At 30.0% G+C, this 22,935-nt stretch overlaps 1 protein-coding gene across 1 annotated transcript; it reads right to left on the bottom strand.

Moving 5' to 3' along the window:
• Positions 1-7,731: 7,731 nt before the first annotated feature.
• Positions 7,732-13,033, bottom strand: LOC122582122 (type I inositol polyphosphate 5-phosphatase 4-like). Its single transcript, XM_043754482.1, has 13 exons — positions 12,944-13,033; positions 12,603-12,687; positions 11,509-11,580; positions 11,319-11,406; positions 11,121-11,225; positions 10,243-10,870; positions 9,873-10,066; positions 9,683-9,791; positions 9,429-9,577; positions 9,090-9,328; positions 8,917-9,004; positions 8,211-8,279; positions 7,732-8,114 (listed from the first exon to the last, which is right to left on the bottom strand). Exons 1-10 carry the CDS (start codon positions 12,971-12,973, stop codon positions 9,106-9,108), a joined length of 1,683 nt encoding a protein of 560 aa, XP_043610417.1. The 5' UTR covers positions 12,974-13,033; the 3' UTR covers positions 7,732-8,114; positions 8,211-8,279; positions 8,917-9,004; positions 9,090-9,105.
• Between the last annotated feature and the right edge of the window lie 9,902 nt (positions 13,034-22,935).

The following is a 22,935-nucleotide window of genomic DNA, read 5'->3' as shown; positions in this document are numbered from 1 at the left end:
TCTGACAGCTTGTTTAAGAAGCCAAAAAGTACATGAAGAAAACCAAGAAGAAATCATATGGGCATTTTGCTTACTAATTTCACACCATTTTAATTTCTGACATTTTTCCTATTACACTCCTCTCTTTGCATTAAATAAATAATACTTTGGACTGAACAGTGCACACTCCCATCACTTAATTTCATCGGATTTTTTTTTTCTTTCTTAATTCATGTATTTTTCATTTGTGAATTTACATAGATTTTCTTCAATACTACTCATAAATGGATATAATATTGCTCATAAAACATAGAGTTAATTACAGAAATCGTCCTTGTCGTGAATCTCCACTTGCAGCTTTCATCCCTAAGTTTAATAAATTACATTTTTAGTCCAAAATATTTTGCGACGTCAACACTTTTAGTCCTGGGTAGTAACGTCTGTTTAAACACCCATCATGTGCAAGCCACGTGATGGGTAATTACGTCATTTCCTTTCTCATAGTCTAGGTATAGATCATTATCCTCCAACTAAAACATCATTTTCTCTAAAATTTTTTAATATAAAGTATAGATCATCATCATCAATATCATCCAACTATAAAATCAAAACTACTTTTTTTAAATGAAATTTTGATTCAAATCCAAAATCAAAACTAAAACCAACTAAATCCAAAGTACAACTAATCTTATCCAAAATTTTTATAATCATGTATCAAACCAAGTCTAAATCTAATATAGAAATCAACTTTCTTTATCACCAACTAAACCAAAGAGATCTTATATTTGTAAGAGAAAGATGAAAACCATTTGAAGATCTGAAGATGATGATGAAAAGATGAAGATCCAAGGGATGGTGTTGGTGGTCAAACACGCCTCTGGTCAACGACGGTCAACAGGGGTAACAACAATCCGGCCACCACCCACGCCTACCTCTGAAACTCTAAAATCCGACCACTACCCACAGCCACTCTGAAACCCTAAGATTTGGACACCACCTACCAATTGAAAACCCTAAGATCTTGACTGTCGCCGTTCATGATCTTAACTGGTATATATGTGATAGGTTTTAGATGGTGATGATGATGTTCATTTGTTCTACTGATGATCTAATTTTACTGGTTAATGTTTTGCTCTTTTGGATTAAAGGAACATATATGTGATAGGTTTTAGATGATGGTGCCATGATGATTGTTGTTATAAAGATCTGAAAAATCTGGGAAAAAATGGAAGTAGGTTTGTTGAGATGTGTTTTTCCCCTTAATTTATTTATTGTAGAGTTAATTACGAAAATACCCATCACGTGGCTGACACGTGATAGGTTTTTAAACGGACATTACTATCCAGGACCAAAAGTGTTGATGGAGCAAAGTTTTTTGGACTAAAACTGTAATTTATGAAATTTAGGGATGAAAGCTGCAAGTGAAGGTCTACGACAGGGACGATTTCTGTAATTAACTCTAAAACATAAATTGACCATCTAATATTTTTAGTTTATTCAAATAAGAACTGTTTTTTTTTTACCTAAAAAGAATCCTTAATTAAAATTAACAATACACAACTAAAATAAAAAAAATAAATAAACGATAAAGGACAACGATAAGTGAAAAAAAATGTGTAATTATACACTTCTTTTTAAAAAACATCTATATTTGTGTCTTATTTTGAGACCACAAGAGTAAAATGAAGTTAAATCAAAGTTCTCTTGATATATAAGTTGATAATATTTGTTGTCTAACATGTGAACTAGTGTTGCTTGATAATATTCTTCTCATATAGAAAAACAATTGCTATACATCATTATTGAGATTTGGAATACTATTGATAAATAATACTATCGATGTAATTATCGATACTTATGCAATAAAAATGGTATATATGTTATCATTTTAATTAGTTAAGTTGCATCTTAGCCATTACTTTACATATAGTTTTACACATAGTGAAATGACATCTTACTGCCTAATGTGAGGGTCGAGAGTAAATGGTATTGCCTGCAACACGTTTCACATTTTGTCCTATGTATTTAACTTATTTCTATTTATAGAAAGTTTTTGGAAAATGAAATGTACGAGGATTAAGGGGTTTTTCTTTTTTCTCTTCATCGAACAGTTTACCTGCCTATATACCCTTTGATGTCACGTGATAGTCACGTGCATGTCTTTCATTTGAGGTGTCCAATGACTGACACGTGGTGTCAGTCGTCAGCTGTCAGATGTGTCCATTCATTCAATCAGTCAGTGGCACGTGTAAGTTGATGATGTCAGCAAACACTTTTAGTTCACTCCTACTTCGGGATGCTGCACCATATAGCGTAGATGAAAGCGTGCATACACATAACTAGCGTGCAATAACACATTCATGCCTATTGGACAATATTTCTGCAATTTAAAATTAATAAGTTAAATTAATTTTGATTGAATGTATATAGTGTAAAATAACTAAATTTGTTTTTATTATATGTAATAATTTTTAAATTATACTCGTATGTATTATGAGGGGTATTTGTTAGAAACTGTATACAACAAGTGAAATCAAGCAATTTGCTATACAAGTTCTTGGGTCTAAAAAAGCATGTCAAAGCACAATCTCACAATCCTCTTAGGCCATCTCTAATGGAAATCTTAATATGCCCAAACATATCAACCAACTCAGCAACGTGTTAGCAAACTGTTTTAACATACTGAACTCATATTTTCTCCAGCCCAACATACTGAAACTTAATTTACAAATGCCACATCATCGTCCATTAAACTATAAGATACATTATTTATATATATACACATAGAAAGAAAAAAAAAACCTGGCACACACTTCAATACGCTTTCAAGCATTTTGAGTGAGCATACTGGGCAACACATTGAAAGTTCAATGGTAGCATACCGAAACTTCAGTACGCATTCAGGCATCTTGAGTGAGCATTTTGACCATTGGAGATGGCCTTGGTAGTGCTAGAATTAAAAGATCGAGGTTAACATGTGTATTCTTAAGTTCATAAGAATTCAAGAAATACTTGCAAATAGTTAGAGGATATGAATGACGAGAATGCAAAGTAATAGCTAAAGGACTTGACATTGTTTTGTTGTTAATGTCTTCTTGGAACGGGAAAGGTACTAGCTAAGTGTAATTAATCTGTAAATACGACACAATCACACAAATATATTCTATAATGATTATATACGTGAATGTGAATGATTACGAAATAATTTATTCAATGGCTAGTAATGGATTTGAAGGATAAGCATGTTAAGTTGGCAATAATAAGTATGCATTTTTGTTCAAGATTCTTGAGCACTTTTTGACTCATGATTTAATTCTAGTTTTGAGTGCAATTTCATAGTGTTGGTAATAATACAAAGAACTAACACTAAAGTTACCTCTGGTTTTTACCTCATTTTCAACCAAAAACAAAACGTTTGTTTTTTGGGTTTAGAAGATTATTTTCGTAGATTTTAAATAAAAAGTTGTTTTTACCTTTTCTCAGATGTGAAACTATGCAATGCCGTCATCATATCCAATTTTAGAAACTTGTAAATTTAATGTTTTGTCTAATTGTAAATACGGTGTAACAACTTATATCCGGTTCTTTTTTTCTTTTCTTTTTTTTGCCTCCTGAAGCTTGTACCTAGCTACTTCATTTCATACAACTTCTTTTTATCCTATTACCATTTTATATATAAATAAAAGTTTGTAATTATAAGTTTAGCACTCATATTAAAGTAAGATAAATAGATATAGATATTGACCAATATAACATGATTAAGATAAATAAAACTGATACTTGAATATTTGCAAAATATAAATATATAAAATTGATGTATGAAAGAGCCCATGGTATACACAAATATATAAACTTATGCATCAAATATAAAACCAATTGATCATGATAGCTTAACATGATTTATTATAAAACTAACATGATGGACAACTATTTACAGTAATATGGCAATGATTATTTTATTTTCTTTGTTTTTTGTTTATTTAATTTTAATAGTTATTTTACATGAACATCTCTAAATATATATATATTTATAAAAGATAAACCTTAATTACAAAATAAAGAAGTTTGGACCCTTGGATAAAGTTCAAATTTTAATTATAGCCATTAGATCAAAACGATGATGTCATATACCTTTTTTTTAACCTTTTTAGATTTAATTTTAATTCAATAAATTAAATAATTTTTATTTCCTAATATAAATTTGTAGACATTATTTATTAATGTTATTTAATATATAAATATGGAAACTAATATTTTTTAAATTTTATATTATTTTTCATTTTTAAAATCAATTTTTGACTTTTTATTTAATAAAATTTTCTTTTTAATTGATACGATACACAAATTGACATAACTTTTCAATAATTACTCAATGATTTTTGAGTTAATAAAGAACTGAAAAAAAAACAAATACAAAATCTATAATAATCTATCATAATTATTTATCAAAAAAATAGTTGTATGAAAATTGTAAAGATATTATGCATAACTTTAAGTTAGATTAGCTCACAACATGTGCTGTATAGATTGGTAATTTAATTGGTTAGTAAATTTTATAAATAACTAAATTACTCAAACAAAACGTTAAAGCTCAAGTACAGACAATACATACATATTTAAATGCATAAAAGACATCCAATCAAACAGAAACATTATTTAGCGAGACCTCTAATAGATGATGTATCCAATTTTCCATCCGGCCGGTTACCGTTAACCAGAATCTCAACGACCATCAATCTAACTTCACGCTTTTTTTAGTGGTTCAATTTTTACCAAGATCAACATGTCATTAATTATATATATATTTTCCGTGTATTACTCGGGGTTATAATCTATAGTGAGTGATAATATATAGATAATTTATCTTAACGAACAAAATATTTAAAATTGGTGTCATGACTCAGGTAAAGTTAGTTTCGTTGTATGCATACATATAACTTCAAATTATTTTACTAAAGCATTTTAGAATATATTTTTTGTAATTATATTATGATCAACAGAAAATAATATAACCGTATAGTTTTTGGTAATCTTAATATGTATATAAACATCAGGATAAATTAAATACCAAAAAATGGCTTGAATGCTCTAATGTCAATTTATATTTACAACCAATTGAATAAATTAATGACAATCCAATTATTATATCTTAAATTTTTGTTGACTTTGTGCATCGTTTTAAAAACAGTGTATTTGAATTTGTTGTATTTAGTAAAGTTGTATTTCGAATTGCACTCTAGCTTATCAAATAATAATGATACATTTTCTTAACCATCTACCGCTATCAAAGAGTGACATCTCCAAGGATAATTCCGACAAAGATGTCACCCTTAATGATCAAATTCATGACGTGTAAGAAAAACTTCAATTGCATTTGGTGTGAAACTGGTTAATGAAACATGTATCCATTTCATATGATTACTTGGGTTGTAAGCGAAAAGGCGAACACAAACAATATTTTCTTATGATATGATAATGTATCTATTTTCAGCCGAATGGCGAAGAATTAAATAAACAAATATTCACTTTTATTTCATTTTTGAAAGGCCAAAACAAATATTCATGTCCATGCTCTTTTATTTATGATGAGAAATGATTAATAAAAGATGAGAAATGATTAATCCTTATAACTAAATAGCCTAATAATCTTTATGATTAACCGAATGACATAAACACATACGAGACGAACATATATTTTTAGAGGATAATTTTATTACCAGTCAAGATTGTTCACATTTATTAGGTTAGGATGGTAATTAAACACTAAATCCAGTAGTGACCCACAAGGCCACAATTAATACGTAATGGGTCGCAATTAATAGATTATGGATCAGTCCATTTAAGAAGAAACGTGTGAATATGTGATTGATGCATATATATATATATGGGGAAACTTAACCTAAAAATTATCTTAGTTATAAGATCATAATACGTGATATGATCAAGAGATAAATTTTAGGAGAATTTTTATAAGGATTTATAAGACAATTAATCATTTTCCATATATTAGCTCTCTGTAAAAACACGCTCCGTAACAGACATGAGTTTTTTTTTTAGTATCCTTTTTATAATCCTTGTAGTTCAAATCTTAATAAGACTCTAGATTTATTTATTTAATGTCTTTCAAGGCTTTGTATAAGTAATCTTATTTTGTACTTTTCAATTGGTTTCTAGCATTTAGCTACAGGTTTCTTTTATAAGAGAAAATTACAGTTTTGGTTCTTCAATTTAGTAAGATTTTCAGTTATTGTATTTAAGTGAATTATTTACAAAAGAAATCTCTGAAGTCGGTCATTTTTTTCAGTTTATACTTCGCGCCCTAAAACCATCCATTTTTGGCTGTCAACCCCCTCACATGACAAACACATGAGGGTAGTTCAATCATTTTTACCTTTAAGACCAAAAGTGAAAAAATAAACAACTTGAGGGACGAAAAATATAAAAAATGTTGATCTGGAAAAATAAACTCTTATATTACTTATATTTTTTCCAACTCTCATCTTCTTCTTCCTTCATCATCCTCATTCATCCCAAAACCTAAAATTTACATCCGAGCTTAATAAAACTCATTTACAACAATTATAATCCAAAAGATTATAACAAACATCAATTATATACATTACAGCCACCACCAAACTTCAACCACCATTACCACCACCAAACTTCAGCCACCATGAGCACAATTATCATCGTTCTGTTCATCCCTCATCGTCATCGTATCCACCTATCACCACCACCCCCGTATACAAAAACAAATGAAATTTAACTGTGGTTTATTTTGGGTTAGACTTGTAGGATTAACTGTGATTCATTTTGGGTGATATATAATACTAATAGATACATGTTTATATAGTTGATGTTTATTAAAATTTGTAGGATTGTAGTTGTTGTAAATAAGTTTTATTAAAACCGGATGTATATTTTGGGTTTTGAGATGAATGAAGATGATGAAAGAGGATGAAGATGACAGTTGGAAAGAACATGGATAATATAAGAGTTCATTTTTCCATATCAACATTTTTTACATTTTTCGTCCTTGAAGTTATTTATTTTTTCACTTTTGGTCTTAATGGTGAAAATGACTGAAATACCCTCACGTGTTTGTCACGTGAGGGAGTTGACAGCCAAAATTGGATGGCGTTAGGCACGGAGTGTAAACTGAAAAAAAAAGGCCAACTTCAGGGGTTTTTTGTATTAATTCACTTAAAGACAATAACTAAAAATCTTGTTGAGTTGAAGGACCAAAAATGTAACTTTCTCCTTTATACTGTCGTTTTAAAAAAGAACATTTAACTTTTTTTTGAAAAGTGCGATTCGAATATCAAGAGGTCTAGACTATGTTGCTTTAACCGGATACAAAATAACTTAGTCTAATGAAGTTCAAGAAATGGTACACGAATTGGTTTGTCAAAACATTGTTTTTTTTACTGAATAACACCAATAATAATTGTAAAAACTTATACATTATTAAGTACAATAGTACATTACATAAATTTTGACTGTTCTAGCCTATCAAATAAATGCAAGACTTAATCGATTTCTTTGAATCTTCACCAGATACATTAACATCATACACACATATAATCAAAGCCAAAACAATAATGACAGTAAAAACTTGTACATTATTAAGTAGCACTGTACAATGTACATTACATAAATTTTGACTGTTCTAACCTATCAAATAAACTCCTTTTTCCTATTCTAAAAGCAAAAAAAAAAAAAAAAAAAAAAAAAAAAAAAACTATATACCTGAATAAAGATAACAACGTACATCAACAGACCCAAACACTGACATTCTAATAACAAAGTGGAATATATATATATGTTTTTTTTTCTCTTTATTTTTTTACTGTTATTTACAGCCAAAAAGAAAATGAAATATCAGTGACACAATCAATAATCTTTAACTTTTACTTTTTCAGTAAAAATTTCACCTTTTCAGTATAAATCCATCAACCCCCTCAAACCAAGCAACAAAAGCTTCAAGCCCCATTTCTGTCCCTCATTTTGAAGCAGAAATGTACAACTGTTAATCCACAATGTGCAAGTTTGTAACAGCATTGATCAAGACTTGGGAATTTCAAAAGAATGATGTGTACTCATGTGAAAACACTTTTGAGGCCTTTGATCCTATTCTGCACCAAGCAATGAGAAACTTTGGTCATAAAAAAAGTGATACCAAATAATCATCAAGAAACATGTTAAAAGAATATATCATTGCTAATAAGCACCTGAAGAACCAACAGCAAACACTTTTGGTTTTACATTGATTGCGAATGAATCATCATGAGACACGAGTTCTGTCAATCAAGAACCCAAACATGTTAGATCAATGAATCAAGTGTTGGTCAGTATAAATTTACACAAAGCAAAAGGGAAGTGATATGTATGTACACAATATAAGTTTCATAATTTACACTGTTGTACACTGTAAAGTAGGGAAGGGACCGTTTGATACCGAAACCATAATTGCCCCAAGCCAAGTTTCAAATACCTAACTGAACTACGATACCGGTATTCGCTACCAATATCGGTTCAATATCAGTTTTTTGGGATATATGCCCATCCCTATTGTGAAGTGTACTGGTTATACTAGTTATACCTGTTGTCTATGACTAGCTTTTGTTGTGTACATAACTACGTATCATATTCTCTAAACAAAAGGCTAATAATGTATCATATTCTCTAAACAAAAGGCTAACTTTTTTTTCCCTAAGAACTTCATAATTTCATCGATATTAACATTCCTAAGCCAGAGTCTAAGAAAAGGGAAGCAAATAGACTGTAAAAAGAAGTTATTCGGTGTGAAAAAAAGTTGATCATTTTAAAATTTTCCCTTTATTTTTGGGTAGTGTTGCATAATGTGAAGACAAATAAAATCAAAAATGTTATTGTAATGCTGCTTCGAGAAAATATTTAGTTAAGCAAAGTGCATACCTTGTTAGAAAATCCAGGTGTGTAAAATTAGGCATAATGTAAACTTGATTTCTTCTATTTCTTCAAGAAATCCAAAATGTTTGCTATCCTGAAGAGAGCAATGAAAGATGTTGAATAACAATTCCATCAAAATAATGATCTCTTAGCCGCAAAACAGAAAAAAAAAATCTTACAATGCAAAGTGTATGCTTAGTATAAATCATGATCACCATATCTTCGAGAGAATGGCAGTAGCTCTTCAACTTCAATCCTTGAAGAACTACTTGTATTTTTCTTGATTCTGTTACGGTTTATAGATTCAACTTCTGCTAAAAAAATGCTATAAACGGGCCTATGATCTGAAAATTTTGATTCACCACGAACGTATGACATTTGATGGAGTCCTCTACCATACCATAAAATTCTATCACACCTTCAAAAAGAAAAATCAGTTAAATTTTAGTTGTTAATGAGGTCCACAAACCGGCTTCTCTTTGATACAACTTTAGCTTTAGCTTTACAAGAAAATATACCAAGCGGGAGTTCTTCGTTTTTCTTTGGGATGCATATCATCACCTGCATATCTATCTGAATTATTTGAATATTTGTACGTCGGGGGGAAATATATCTTCCCTTCATTCCATCCTACAAAGGCACGCCCTCTTCTTTGTTCTATGCGGAGCTGCAATCATGAAAGAAGATCTATTATTTTCTGAATCTATACAAGCAAAAGATGACTTAAATTTCATCCTAAACAAAAACAGAAAAACTAATATTCGAGACTTGCCTGGTCATTTTCCAACAAAGCCCACCAATTTCGCATCTCAACAAGAGCCTTTGCAGCTCGATAAGAAAGAGCAATCCGGTAATTCAAGTCTCCAAGCCATATAATCCGACTGCACAAATTACAATCTTTTAGGCATATCATAAGCATATACCAAAACTGGCTAAATTTTAAACCATTTCAAGATTCATACTCATGCTCAAGGATTGTTTGAGGAGAATTTTCATCCCCCATTCGTTGAACTCTTGGAAATCGAGTTTTTCTAAGTATTTCCATCACATCTGAGTTTCGCCTCAACTCGTCACCTTCTTTTTGGCCCGAAGTCAAGTGACTACAAATGAAGCAAAAACTCGTTTGGTGCAACGACATACTGATTGAGATCGAACCCTGAAATCATTTCATATAAAATTTAGAGATAAGAATACCCTTTAAAGATAACTATGGGAGTGTTACATTTGGCATTGTGTTTTAGAAGTAAATATCTGATATGCAATTAATAGTTATTCACTTTCTAAAAGTTATGTCAAACACCCATCATAAGAACTGAAAGATAATTTTTATACCTTGTTTCCGAGATACCCCATCAATCCTCTGCCAACACAAGACACTTTCATGTTATGAACATCGTCTCTAAGATCACTTTTTACCCAGACCGTTAGATAAATCCCTACCATTTGCTTACTAGCAACCAAACAATACCTCGAATTCCCAATGGGCCTATCTTTTTCTTCCATCGAGAAAGATCCACTAGAGGGAATTTGCGAGTAATGTGTTTCATTAGGTGAATCATCTGGCCCATTGTCTTCATCTGAAGAACCATCACCCCATCTAAAATAAGGTTCATAATCACTCGGCCTATTTCCAAACATTGCTCGATCACAAACACTGTATCTACGTTCAAAATGGGGCCTTGGAATTGACATTTCACTCTCGTTCATCCTCATGCTACGGCTTAATGATTGGAAAGATCGTCGTTGGAAAAAAGATGAAGATTTTTGTCGTGTTGATCCTTCAAAATCAGAGTCTAGTTCAACTACTGGATCAGGAACTGGTGATGGAGTTTGGAATCCACCACTTGTTCCTGGAAGACTATTAAGTGTTTTCCGAATTAGTGCTAGCCATTTTTTCGCTGGACCGTTGTCTTCAGTGCCCAAAACATTTCCAGCATTTAGAGGAACTACTTCTTGAAACCTGGTTCCAAAACATGATCATACATGGATGAGCAGAATCAAATAATCAGTATAGAAAACTAAGTGGTAGAAGGCAACATTTTGTTGTTTCAACAATCAGTAGTAAAAGATGGAGTGGGCCGGTTTAGATTCCCAACAATGAACCTTTTTGAAACATGGCATAGAAAACACTATGAGTGTTTGACACATTCATATTATTATGATTTATGAAATGAATGTGACATCTGTTTATTAAAACACTTGACACTCACCCTAGAACATAAATATCAGCCGGAGGTGAAGTATGCAACCAATCTTCAAGATTTAAGCCACTTGTAGGCGATTTTCCAGCCACATTCCATGTAGCAACAAAGATTCTATCACAATATTGAACAAAATATTGTAGTCAGGAACATATAATTATATGCACAAAAAATAAGTATCAAAGTAGACAAGAATAAACAAACAACCTATAATTGTCGACGTTTCTCACTTGAGCCGCATCAAGATCAATCTTACTTCGGGTACGTCGATTAGCATTCTTTTTACTCGATCTTTCTGGTAAAAGATAGAAAAAGGTAACATGTTAGCAAACATCTTAACTGTTAAGGTGGACAAATAAACTGGGACTAAGGAGTAATAATTATTCTGAAAATAAACCTGTTCTTGTGTTTTTCTTGATGGTACAAGCTTCTCTTTCATTGAAATTATTAATCCATTCTTCATCACCACCTGCAAATGGAAACACATTAAGAAAGTTGCTATAAGATGTAGTAATTGCTATACTATAATTGTGGATTCCAACAAACAAACATTTATCACAACGTAAAACAACAAAGAAGGTTCAGAATCAATGACAGAGCCAAGCATGTACTCAAATGTTTGTAGTTTTGTAGAAAATATTTATATTTGAAACTATTTTTAAATTAAAATTTCCTTAAAGTTTGTACTTGCTTGGTATTTTTAATTAGTTTTTTCTAGTTGAATAAAATGTCACAACTTATTGTTTATGCATTTAAGAATCCAATTTCTAAATGTCACAAAATGTCAATGTCAATGAGTAGGCTATAAATAATTTTACCCCTACTGTGAGGATGTCAAAAAAATATTAACATAAATCAGAGATTTTGACTACCAAAAAGAATAAATTGGTAATTATTGCCAAGTCCAAAACTTTGTAATTAACACATAGTATAAAAATCATAATTTATATAATGTTTTTACCATAAAAGAAAACTTGAAGTCACATTAAAAATTTAGACTTCCAATAAGAATCCAGATAAAACAAGTGAGTAAAATAAAAACAGTTGAACTCCATAAAAGGAAGAAGAAAACAAATAACAGATCTTGAAGTGCAAAGAAAAAAAGTGATAAATAAAAAAGCCATAAAGATTCCAAATAAATATAGTAGATATCAATATATATATACAGAAACATATACAGTCATTGTCTCATTGATGCAGAAATAAAGCAAACAGCAAGTCAATTAGTGTTCCCAAAAATAAATACAAAAATTGAATTTAAACAAATACATGAAATAACCCAAAATTTACATTAAAATTATGCAAATGTCAAGGATTTAACAGGCAAAGTGTTGGCATTTTCACATTTGATAATTATTTTACATATTTATTTTTATGTACAATATTTTACTGCATGTTAGCTATATTCTTAACACTAAGGGTATAGTTAGTAAAATTCTAAATAAAATACTTGCAAATAAATTATTAAAAAAAAAAACAAACCAAAATCACCTCTTGAACTAAAATCATCAGCATGGAAATCTTCAGCTTTACTTTTAACACCAAACCATCTCTTGAGTGTTTTAGACCAAGAAACCTTCAAAAAAAAAAAAAATCATCACCATTATAAGTCAACATTTTTAATGCACTTATATAATCAAATGTCAAAATAAGAAATATATACACAAAAAAGGGATCTTGTTAACTATAGTGGCTACATACATGACAAATGATCATTATTTTTTAACAATGGTTGTTTTTATGTACACCATTTTTTTTTAACATATTAACCATAACCCTTAGCAAAATTCATAAAATAAAGAAATAAAATTTTAAAAAAAAAAAAGACTAACCTTGCTTTTCTTGCAGTTTTCATCTCTCATTGTATCAAAACTTCATATATATGTATATATCACTACCCAATAAGGCAAAAATTACTTTACTTAAATTCAAAGGAATGGAGACCAAAGTTTAAATCTTTTTTTGGAATGAAATTGAAAGGAATGGAAACCAAAGTTTGAATCTTTTTGATGTAAATAATTAATGATTAAGAATTAGAGGCGAAAGATGGAATCTTTATGTTATGGAAAATATAATGTGTTTAAAATGAAAGGAAAATAAAAAAGACTGAATTTTTATGGATACCCACAAGAGAAAGAAAGAAAGAAAGAAAATGCAGAAATGGGGTTGAATCTCAAGATATAAAGAGAAGAAGAAAGTGGCAGTTTCTTGGCATATTTTTGGTTTCAAGTTTTGCAAACAAAAACAGAGTCAAATCAAAGAGAAAGAAACACACACACACACTTTGTTTTTTCTATAGGGAGTCTGTTCTCTATTTATTATTTATTAAAAAAGTTATTATTATTAATTTATTTTTCTCTACTTACACATATATCTGTTGTTGTGAATACAAGAAAGTAAAGAAACAGAGGAATTGTAAAATAATAATAAAAATATATAAAATATAAAAGTTGAGAGAAATGGGCAAGTGGGTTTTCTTCAATGTTAAAAACCTTATTTTGTGTATATCGAAGTATATGGATATTAAAAGCACAGTGTGTGTGTGTGGGTAGACCTCTTTCTTGTATTTTCTTCAACAACCAAGAGGCTCTTTATGCCAAATTCTAGGCCGACCCATCTTCAGTGTTTAATGAGAAAAAGAGGGGTAATTAATGAGGAGGATTATGGGAATATTTTGATTTATAATTATAGACTACTACTCGTATGTAATTAAAGACTATTCTTGTATTTTCTTTGGTGAATCTTGGGGTTGATTCATTAATTGTGTGTACTTCTTACCTCATTAAGAGATAGACTGAGTTATTAAGAAATGATGATGGCACACTAAACTTATCCAAATAGTAAAAATAAGAATGAAAATACACCACAAAGTTAAGTTAATGGATAAGTTAAAGCAATGGCTAATGATATTGCTACCTTTCATTAATATACCATAATTATTAGTTGTTGTAAAATTTTACAATATACCATGACTAGCTAATAATCTCGAGTTTAACTCGGACACTAACTAAAATTTTAAAATAAAAAAAGTAAAAGAATATATATATATATATATGTAGTTTTGTAATTGATATATCATAACTTGGTTTGGAGATATTAAGTTGGCTAACATATAATATATATGTATGAGTATTTATTGCATTAACAAAACATTAAAAAAGAAATTTACAATAAAAAGTAAGAATTTAATATAAACATTTAATAAGCTAGCTATTTATTTTTAAAAATATTACAATATTAAATATGACATATGACATCATAAATAAAATCAAACCTTTTTGAAGAAAAATGTAGACTTGCCACATAATATTTTTTCTAAAAATAGTTTTAGAAAACAATTCTTCTTTATTATATATAAAGATTATATTACAGTAAAACTATACAATATGCTAACTAAATCAAAAAATTCTGATAACTATATCACCTTCTTACCTACACTATTCGTCGCCGTCATCACCACCACGACACCATCACTGTCGCATTGTGCGGGTACCGCGCTAGTTCTTTCTTATCATTGGTTGCCGTTTAAGTTAGACAATTGTTATTATACTATTGTTAGAGATGTGTATAGACTATAGATCATTCGATGTTTGATAAATGAGAATACTTCTATGTAGTTTTCAATCTAACCTGTTAGATTTTGTACCGTTGCCAATTTATTTCATTTTTGAACTTTGATTTTGTTGGCATTTTGAATAAATTTTGATATAATGTATCAACTTGATGAATATGAATGATCTCTAAGACAGTTTTAGCTTTTTAGGAACTAGATGATGATTTTAGGTTTAAACATTAGTTTAATCAAACTAAATTAAAATGAAAAGGTTTTGGGCCACCTTGGTCAAACAAACCCCTTGACGAATCTTGGGTTTTACATTATCATTTCTTAGTTTAGAATTTGCTTTGAATCTTGTTATAGGGAATATTTGTCCACGACTAAAAATTGGTCAAGTAGATTTTCATTGGGGTTGGAGCACTACATGCCTTTCTAGGGTTCAATTGGCATGAAGATCAATATAGTTTTTTGGGGGTTTTGGAGATTTTGTAGAGTAATTTTTTATATGATTTTAGCTTTATGTAGGTTAGGAAAATAGTTTACAATCTCCTTAAAGCCTCCCTTTTGTATGCAAACATTACAACAATGTGTTGTTTACCATTTGCTAGATCAAGAAATTTGTCTTTAGAGAAGCAAAAGCAACAAATGGTCCCAACCCCACTTCACCATTGATTCAATTTGATTTTTAACACTTTAAAAAGACATATCTTCTATGATTTTGTTATAACGTATAATGTTCTTGGCTTTAGACTAAAAGTTGATATTTGGTCCCTTAACCATACATACTCGTACCATTTTGGGTCATTGTTTGTACAAGTGATTGTGATATTCAACCTTCCAAGCACTTTAAGCCGCGACATGTGGCTCTATTTAACTTATTGGCGAAATTTAACTTTCCTAAACTATGGACCATAGTCGACATCTATATGAGCCACACAAACTCTTAGTGTTTCATCCACGGTCTACGTATCAGGTTATGACATTCAACGTTTCTAACCTAAACCATAACATACTCAAGAATCATGCAACCATCCCTAGATTTTCGAGTGACACTCTGTATAGCTAATTTTAAATACTACTGTATATTATTAATCCTAGCTTAGGTAATAACAAAGTTAAATCTTGGACTAATCCAAGTTCTAACACTTGGTTATGGGGAAATTCTAATATTCTTAAATCACATGGTGCATGTGGGAGACTGTGCTTAGTCCTTAAACCAAGGGACTTCAATGTAAAAAAAAATGTTAGATACTACTAGTGTCTTAAATAATACTCGTAAAGTGTAATTTAAATACAAGAGGGCTAACCTCTATTAAATAAAACATATAGCCCTCCAAAACTTTAACAAATAGTAAATAGATTGGAACACACCCACCCCATGCATTGTAGCCCACTACTACCCTAGTACTTACTTACACTCCTGGTCCTGAACCTTCCTCCGGCATGACAAACCAGTTGGTTTCTGTTTAGGCTGTCCAAGACATGTCTCAGTTAAAGTATTATATGTTTAAGTTCCAAGTGTTCTATTTTCTGTACGTGTTTTTAAAACAGTTGTGTGTTGGGTTTAAAAGCTGTTTAGATGTAAAAAAATTGGCTATTAGTCCTTGATCTAGCGGTTCAAAAAAGAAATGGAAATCTTTATTACCCTGAAAATCTCATGTTCAAATCTGGACATTGATGTTTAATTGCTAACTTGAGAACTTAATTATTAACAACTAATATTTGTCATTAAAAAATGAGTTCCAATACGAAGTTATAATAATTGATTTTTTGTAATGAAAATGGAGGAACATCTAAAGAAAATTAATATGATTTGTTTTTGAACAACATATATATTATAATAAAAGAACAAGAATATGTGGCTGTTAAATAACTAAGCTTGATTACTGGCTTAAATCTCAGTAGTTAGGGGTATCTTCTAAATCCATTATGTGGACCCTAGGGTGAGTTTACCCAAGGTCTCCTATTTGAGCCTTGGAGTTCTCATCTCAAAAGTATTTTCCATGAGAAAAGAGTTGAAGGTTCAGAGATATCTGGTTAAAATTGCATTCTTCACGTTTGAATCGAAACTCTCTTTGCAAAAACAAAATAATAATAATAATATCTAAGCTTGGGTAAAGACATTCTACATCATGTTTTTTAATCCATAAAAAACATGGTGGCTCAATCATTTATATATTTTATTATAATATTTAAAAAAAAATAGTAGTGAGAGGTTTTATACATATGTTTATGTATTTAACAGTCATATATAAATTTTTACATTATTATCTACCAATAAAAAGGATTTTTTTTATCGACACTTGAAACATTTCTTGTACGACATGTGTCATTTTCGGTGTAATTAAAAAAAAGGATTTCTAATTTATAATTATCAAAGTGTAATCAAATACTAATCTTTCTTTATATTTAATATATAAAAGTTTTTATCAACACTTGGCGCATTCCTTGCACAACACGAGTCATTTTGGTGTAACTAAAAAAAGATTCTTAATTTATAATTACCTAATTGTAATCAAATACTAATCTTTAGATTTAATATATATATATATATATACACTAAGTTTTCATATATATAACTATAAAAGTTAAAAATGTTAACAACCAATATATATCAATACGAAACACAATTATCTTAAGAGATAAAATATATGCTAATTTTTAAACATTTAATAAAAAAATATATATTGCCATTCAATTCATGGGATTTCATATAATATGTGAAATGATTTGTATTCAAGGTTAGGTATCTAATAGCCACATATTCTTTATTCTATATATAAATATAATTGTATCATCATATATTATATTCCGTACATCGTACGGGCATTAGGACTAGTATTAACAATACAAAAACCAATTCTAGGTTGAAGAGGATTTAACCAAGCAAAGAGCATTATTCGTTATGGTTTTGTTCATGTTTTAGTACTAAAACAATGATCTACAAACTATCAGTTCGAATAAGACGGTGCTTCGATGAAACAGCCGACTTGGTTAGTTGGTTAGAATGTTGGATTATACATTGATTGATACGTTATTAAGTACATGAGTAGTTGTAAGTTCTTTTACATGTATTAGCACAGTACCCGTGCAATGCGACGGTGTTCGTGGCGGCAACGGTGTGGTAGTGAGGGACGACTGTTGGTGGTAAAGACGACGTCGAGTAGTGTAGATAATTGACGTAAAAGTAACTGATGTAAAGTGTTAATTGAGATATTCTAAAAAATAAAGGACTAATAGTGTAATAAATTATAAGGGTATTTTAGACATTTTCCCCATGAAACTTTCAACACATGTCTATTATTTTTATGAAAAATGATTAATCAACCTAATTGGTGTGCCTAAAGATATGCCTAAAATCTTAAGAATTTGACATGTAGATTCCACTAATTCTCTTTTCTAATCTTGCCCCCTGATTTTTTCACATGTCATCATCTTACAATTAGGTACATCTTTAGGCACACCAATTAGGTTGATTTATCATTATCCTATTTTTATAATATAGTATAGATATGATAGTTGTCATTATTATTGTTTTTTAAAGACAAGTGCTAAATGTTAATGGTTCAAACCCGAGCAATGACATTCAAAATGGACAATATGCTGGAAATTAAAAATTGTGCACTCCTACATAACAAAAGTGATAACACATATAACCACACATTCAACAAAATAAATATTCGAAACTAAAATGAATCAAAATTCAGTCTTGGATCTTCAAACCAACATCTTATCCGTTAGTTCACCCCAAGAGGGCCTCACCAAGTGGTTGAAAGTTGTTATTCTAAAAAAAAAAAATTTAGTACATGAATTATTTAGAATCACATCGAGTTTGATACAAAATTTTAATTTTAATATTTTATCCACATGTGTTGTAAGCTTTTTAACATTAATAAAGTTGTCATTCCAAATAAAATTGTACATGAATTGTTGTGAATTGGATCGGGTTTGATCCAAATCTTTAATATTTCTTCAATATGACATAAAATATTATTGAAAGTCCAAAAAGCTTAAACAAATCTTCAAACAAAACCAAAAAGTCGAAAAAATGGTTAAAACCATACATAGGCGTCGAATTACCTTATGGGACCCACTGATAAACCATAAACAACCTCAAACTCTCATCCATCAAGCACTAACGCAATTTGGTGTTCAATCATCTATTATATACCTTGATTTATTACGATTTCACCCACCACTTTAACTCCTCAAGTGATATCCCAAAAAACCTTTAATGAGATAGAAAAAAATGTTATCACTCTACTTTTAGAACAATATACACTACCACATTTGACGTAAATTACCTATACATTAATTACTTGCCGCCATCGCCAGTTGTCGTCGTCGTCGCTGTTACTATCATCGCAAGTCTCCACCGCCAATGTCAGTCGTCACCCCCACCCGTCATCATGACCACTGTCACCACCAAACCGCAGGTTCCTCTCTTGTTAGTAGTTAAGAACCTTTGATGCATTAATGATTTCTTATATATATAAAAGTTAAAACCTTTGTACAATGCCACAACAAGTTTATAAACGATTAGAACTTTATTCCATGGGAGTAATCCTTATTCAGTTATTAATATGGTGGTTATTAATCGGATCGTTATTTCAATATTTGGTAGCCAATCGATCTATTGCAAGTTTACAACAAAACAATAACAATGTAGTACTAGGTATGTTGAATGGATTAAACGATTGAAAAGTGAATTTGAGACGGAATGAATACAAATATGTGGCGTCAAAAAGGGGGATTTTCTTGAACAGTGGGAAATAAACACAGAAAAATAGGAGAGAATCTGAATTACATTGACATAAGATGCCACCAAGTCACTTTCAAGTAGTTTAGTTTTATATACACTACAATTCTCACATAATTTATGGACTTCTTCACGGGGTATATGTAAAAAATAATCAATGTACACGTAATAAATTGTAGGTTTTAGTCCATAATGTATATGTATATATACTTTACAAGTATATGTGAAAATTTTATATGAAATTACTTAGTTGTCTTTAAAAAACTAAAATTACTATCATTCATTCAACAACTAGGGATTGAGTTAACCATTAGAAAAAAAAAAAAAATCAACATCGTCATGTGTTGCTAGAAAAGGGTTTTGCCGAATGAAAAGGATGTGGTCGAAAAAGATGGTAGTCAGCCGCGAAACGTTTTGTGTATCTTGACGAGATAATGGCGTGTCATCCTATTTGACAGCTAACGGGGCATGAATGTCATTACATGGCATTCCACATTAGATATTCATTCTATTAATTTTATAACTAAAAATTGAAAATTTTAATTTGAATGCTTACTGGTTATAACTAATGTTAAAATGCTTATTAACTGTATTTATCGACACATGTTAGAAAAATCCATTAAAGTTTACCATCAATTGGTGCCAGGTTTACCATCCTAGGATTAAGATGTTTATATCTTGAGAAAGATTTCATTTAATGTATTTAAAAAATATTTTTTGTGAGCATATGTTAAAAGAAAAAAAGGAAAATTATGAGGTTTATGTCTTCAAACATAGTCAAAATGTCAGCGCGTTTCAGCGGTGGTGATGGCGGTAGTAAAAACAATGTGGTAATGACGGCGCTGTGATTATTAATATAAAGATATTTGATGTAAAAACGGTAGTATGATTATTTAAGAGTTAGGGATAGTTGTTATAATCTATTTCATTAAGTGTATAGTGAGTATATAGCTTAATTAAAAAAAAGCTTTTGAAAAAATAATGGTATTTTGGGTTTTTCAAAGCCTTAAAAATTTTAAGAAAAAAAAAGTGCACGATATATTGAGGAGTATAGATATAAATAATTAGATACGGGTATAGTACCTGCATAATACAGCGGCGGTGGTGTGGAAAGCGGTCTAGTGGTGTCGGTGATGGTACCATTAGTAGTGGTGGTGGTGGTGGCTATGTCAAGTAGTATAAGTTGATGTAACTGTGATAGTGAAAATTTTTTGAAGATAAGAGATTTAAGTGTTAATTATTAAAATAAAGGTTTAGAGTGTAAATTAATTCATTAAAGACAAAATTTGATATTCTATAAAAAAAAAAAACTCTTTCCATAGCGGGTGCCTATTAAAGGTAATTTAGTAACTTCGTATGTAACTACTCGTATTACTAAAGATGGGGGTGTGATAATTTTTATAAAGGAGTATAGATAGTCTAGCACTCTATTTTCCATTTTGTTTTCCCCATTTTCTACTTATATAGTAACGGATAAGTTTGACACCGTTTTAAATGACTCGAAATTTCGAAATTCATTGTTAAGAGTACTTCCCTACAAAAAAAAATAAATAAATAAAAAAATAATTAACATGGTTTGTGCTTCCATGAAATGATGGATGACTCGTGTGTCATGGGAATTAAACTTTTTTTTTAAAATAGTTTTGTGTGTATAGAACCAGAAATAAGAAATAGGGGTCGGGTTTACATATGCAAAGTTAGAAGGTATTTGGTACCATTTCATTGTCAATTATGGAAGACTTGGTCAACAACTCGTACTCACCTATTAAATTTATTTGACCAATAATATTCATACAAACATAGATATATTAATTGTCGAGTTTTATCATGAACAATGTATACTTTTATTTAAAATAAATGACGTTTGACTTGATTTGATATATAACTTTTATCTATTTTTGTTAACAATTTACTAGATATATACGAGATAGCCAAATCCTTAGAGTTAGGAGTTTTTTTATTCAGAAGTTAAAGGTTGAAACCTAGATTAGGATTTCTCTAAAGTTATATTAACTTAACTAATTGGTAAAGTTATACAACCTTTAACCAAATTAAAGGTCAAGAGTCAAATTCTTAACTTTTGATTTTAATTCATGGGTTGAGATTTCTCCAACTTTATCTATGAAGTTATTATAACTTTAAATGATCTTTATCTGTTGAAACATCATGAATATTAACTTAAAATCCCAAAACTTAGATGCATGAACAATGAGAAATCAAAGATTAAAATTCCTATGAGGCCCATGACATTGATAAACATTTTTTCTCTTCATCACCAGTTTTCACATCGTAAAAACACCTTTAAAAATGTTTTCTCCCTTCATCCTCAAATATATATATATATATATATATTTACCGGTCCCAGACCCTATAGTCATTCACGTCAAAAACTCAACGCCTCTTCATGATGCCATGCTAATGCTAACATTAAGGTCGTGGAAGAGAGAGTCGTTAAGACAGGACACAACCAAGGAATTATCACAAACAACTTACGACATGATCATATACTCAGGAGAACCCAAGGATATAACTCACAAACAATATATTTTTATATTTTAGCAGTTTGTACTTACATATAATTAAACATATTATAAAGCAAATTTTTCATGTCTAAATTTTAAATTTTAACATTTACTTTCTTATAATGTCTTTCCTATCTATTATATATTTACCTAAAATAACTATAATACCTTTTTTCTCTCTTTAAATCTCAACCAATCATTTTTTTTCTCTCATGCATAAATAATTTATTCATCAAATTCATTCAAAATCTTTTATCTCAAAAACCGTACATCCATAAGTTGTAAAAATTATATGGCTGTTCTTAAAATTTTCATGCTCTTTAATTAAAGATGTCATTCGATATACTTTCGACGAATTTTTAAATCCGATGGCAAAACCCGTACAATTAAAGGATTTGGATATCACACTCACAGCCGGCTCTAAAGTATAATAGGCTAAGCAATTGCTTTAGGCCCCGAAAAACTTAAGCCCTTAATTTGTTGTGTAGTCAGCTTAGTGTCTAAACTTTTGGCTATATACCATTATATATTTTGCATTAGATTACCACTTTTATTAGTTTATTCCTCAACCTTTACACCTTTTTTTACTAGTAGTAATAAGCTAAGTTGCATTTTTTTTTTTCCGTTAACTTTAAGTTAAATGCTAATGAACAAGGCCTCTAAAAATTGAACTCGTTTAAGGCCCCTAAAAAGCTTGAGCCAACATTGATCACACTCTATGATCTATCACCCAATTATCTCACCACCGCAACGCGTGAATACTTACTATTGTATAATTAAACATGTAAATGATGGAGGTTTATTTATTCAAGTTATTAAGAAAACACAAGTTTTGACTCAAATATACATGACCAAATTGGGATATCCTTGTGACCATTCTCGAACACTTGATCTAGTTTATTTAAATATATTTCAACTTAATACATCAAGTTTTTACAATACAAAAATGTTTGTTCTAACTTGTTAGAATATGAACACATAAACATA

Source organism: Erigeron canadensis, chromosome 9, assembly GCF_010389155.1.
Source record: "Erigeron canadensis isolate Cc75 chromosome 9, C_canadensis_v1, whole genome shotgun sequence".
NCBI classification, from domain to species: domain Eukaryota; kingdom Viridiplantae; phylum Streptophyta; class Magnoliopsida; order Asterales; family Asteraceae; genus Erigeron; species Erigeron canadensis.
This window is presented reverse-complemented; position numbering and strand designations above follow the sequence as displayed.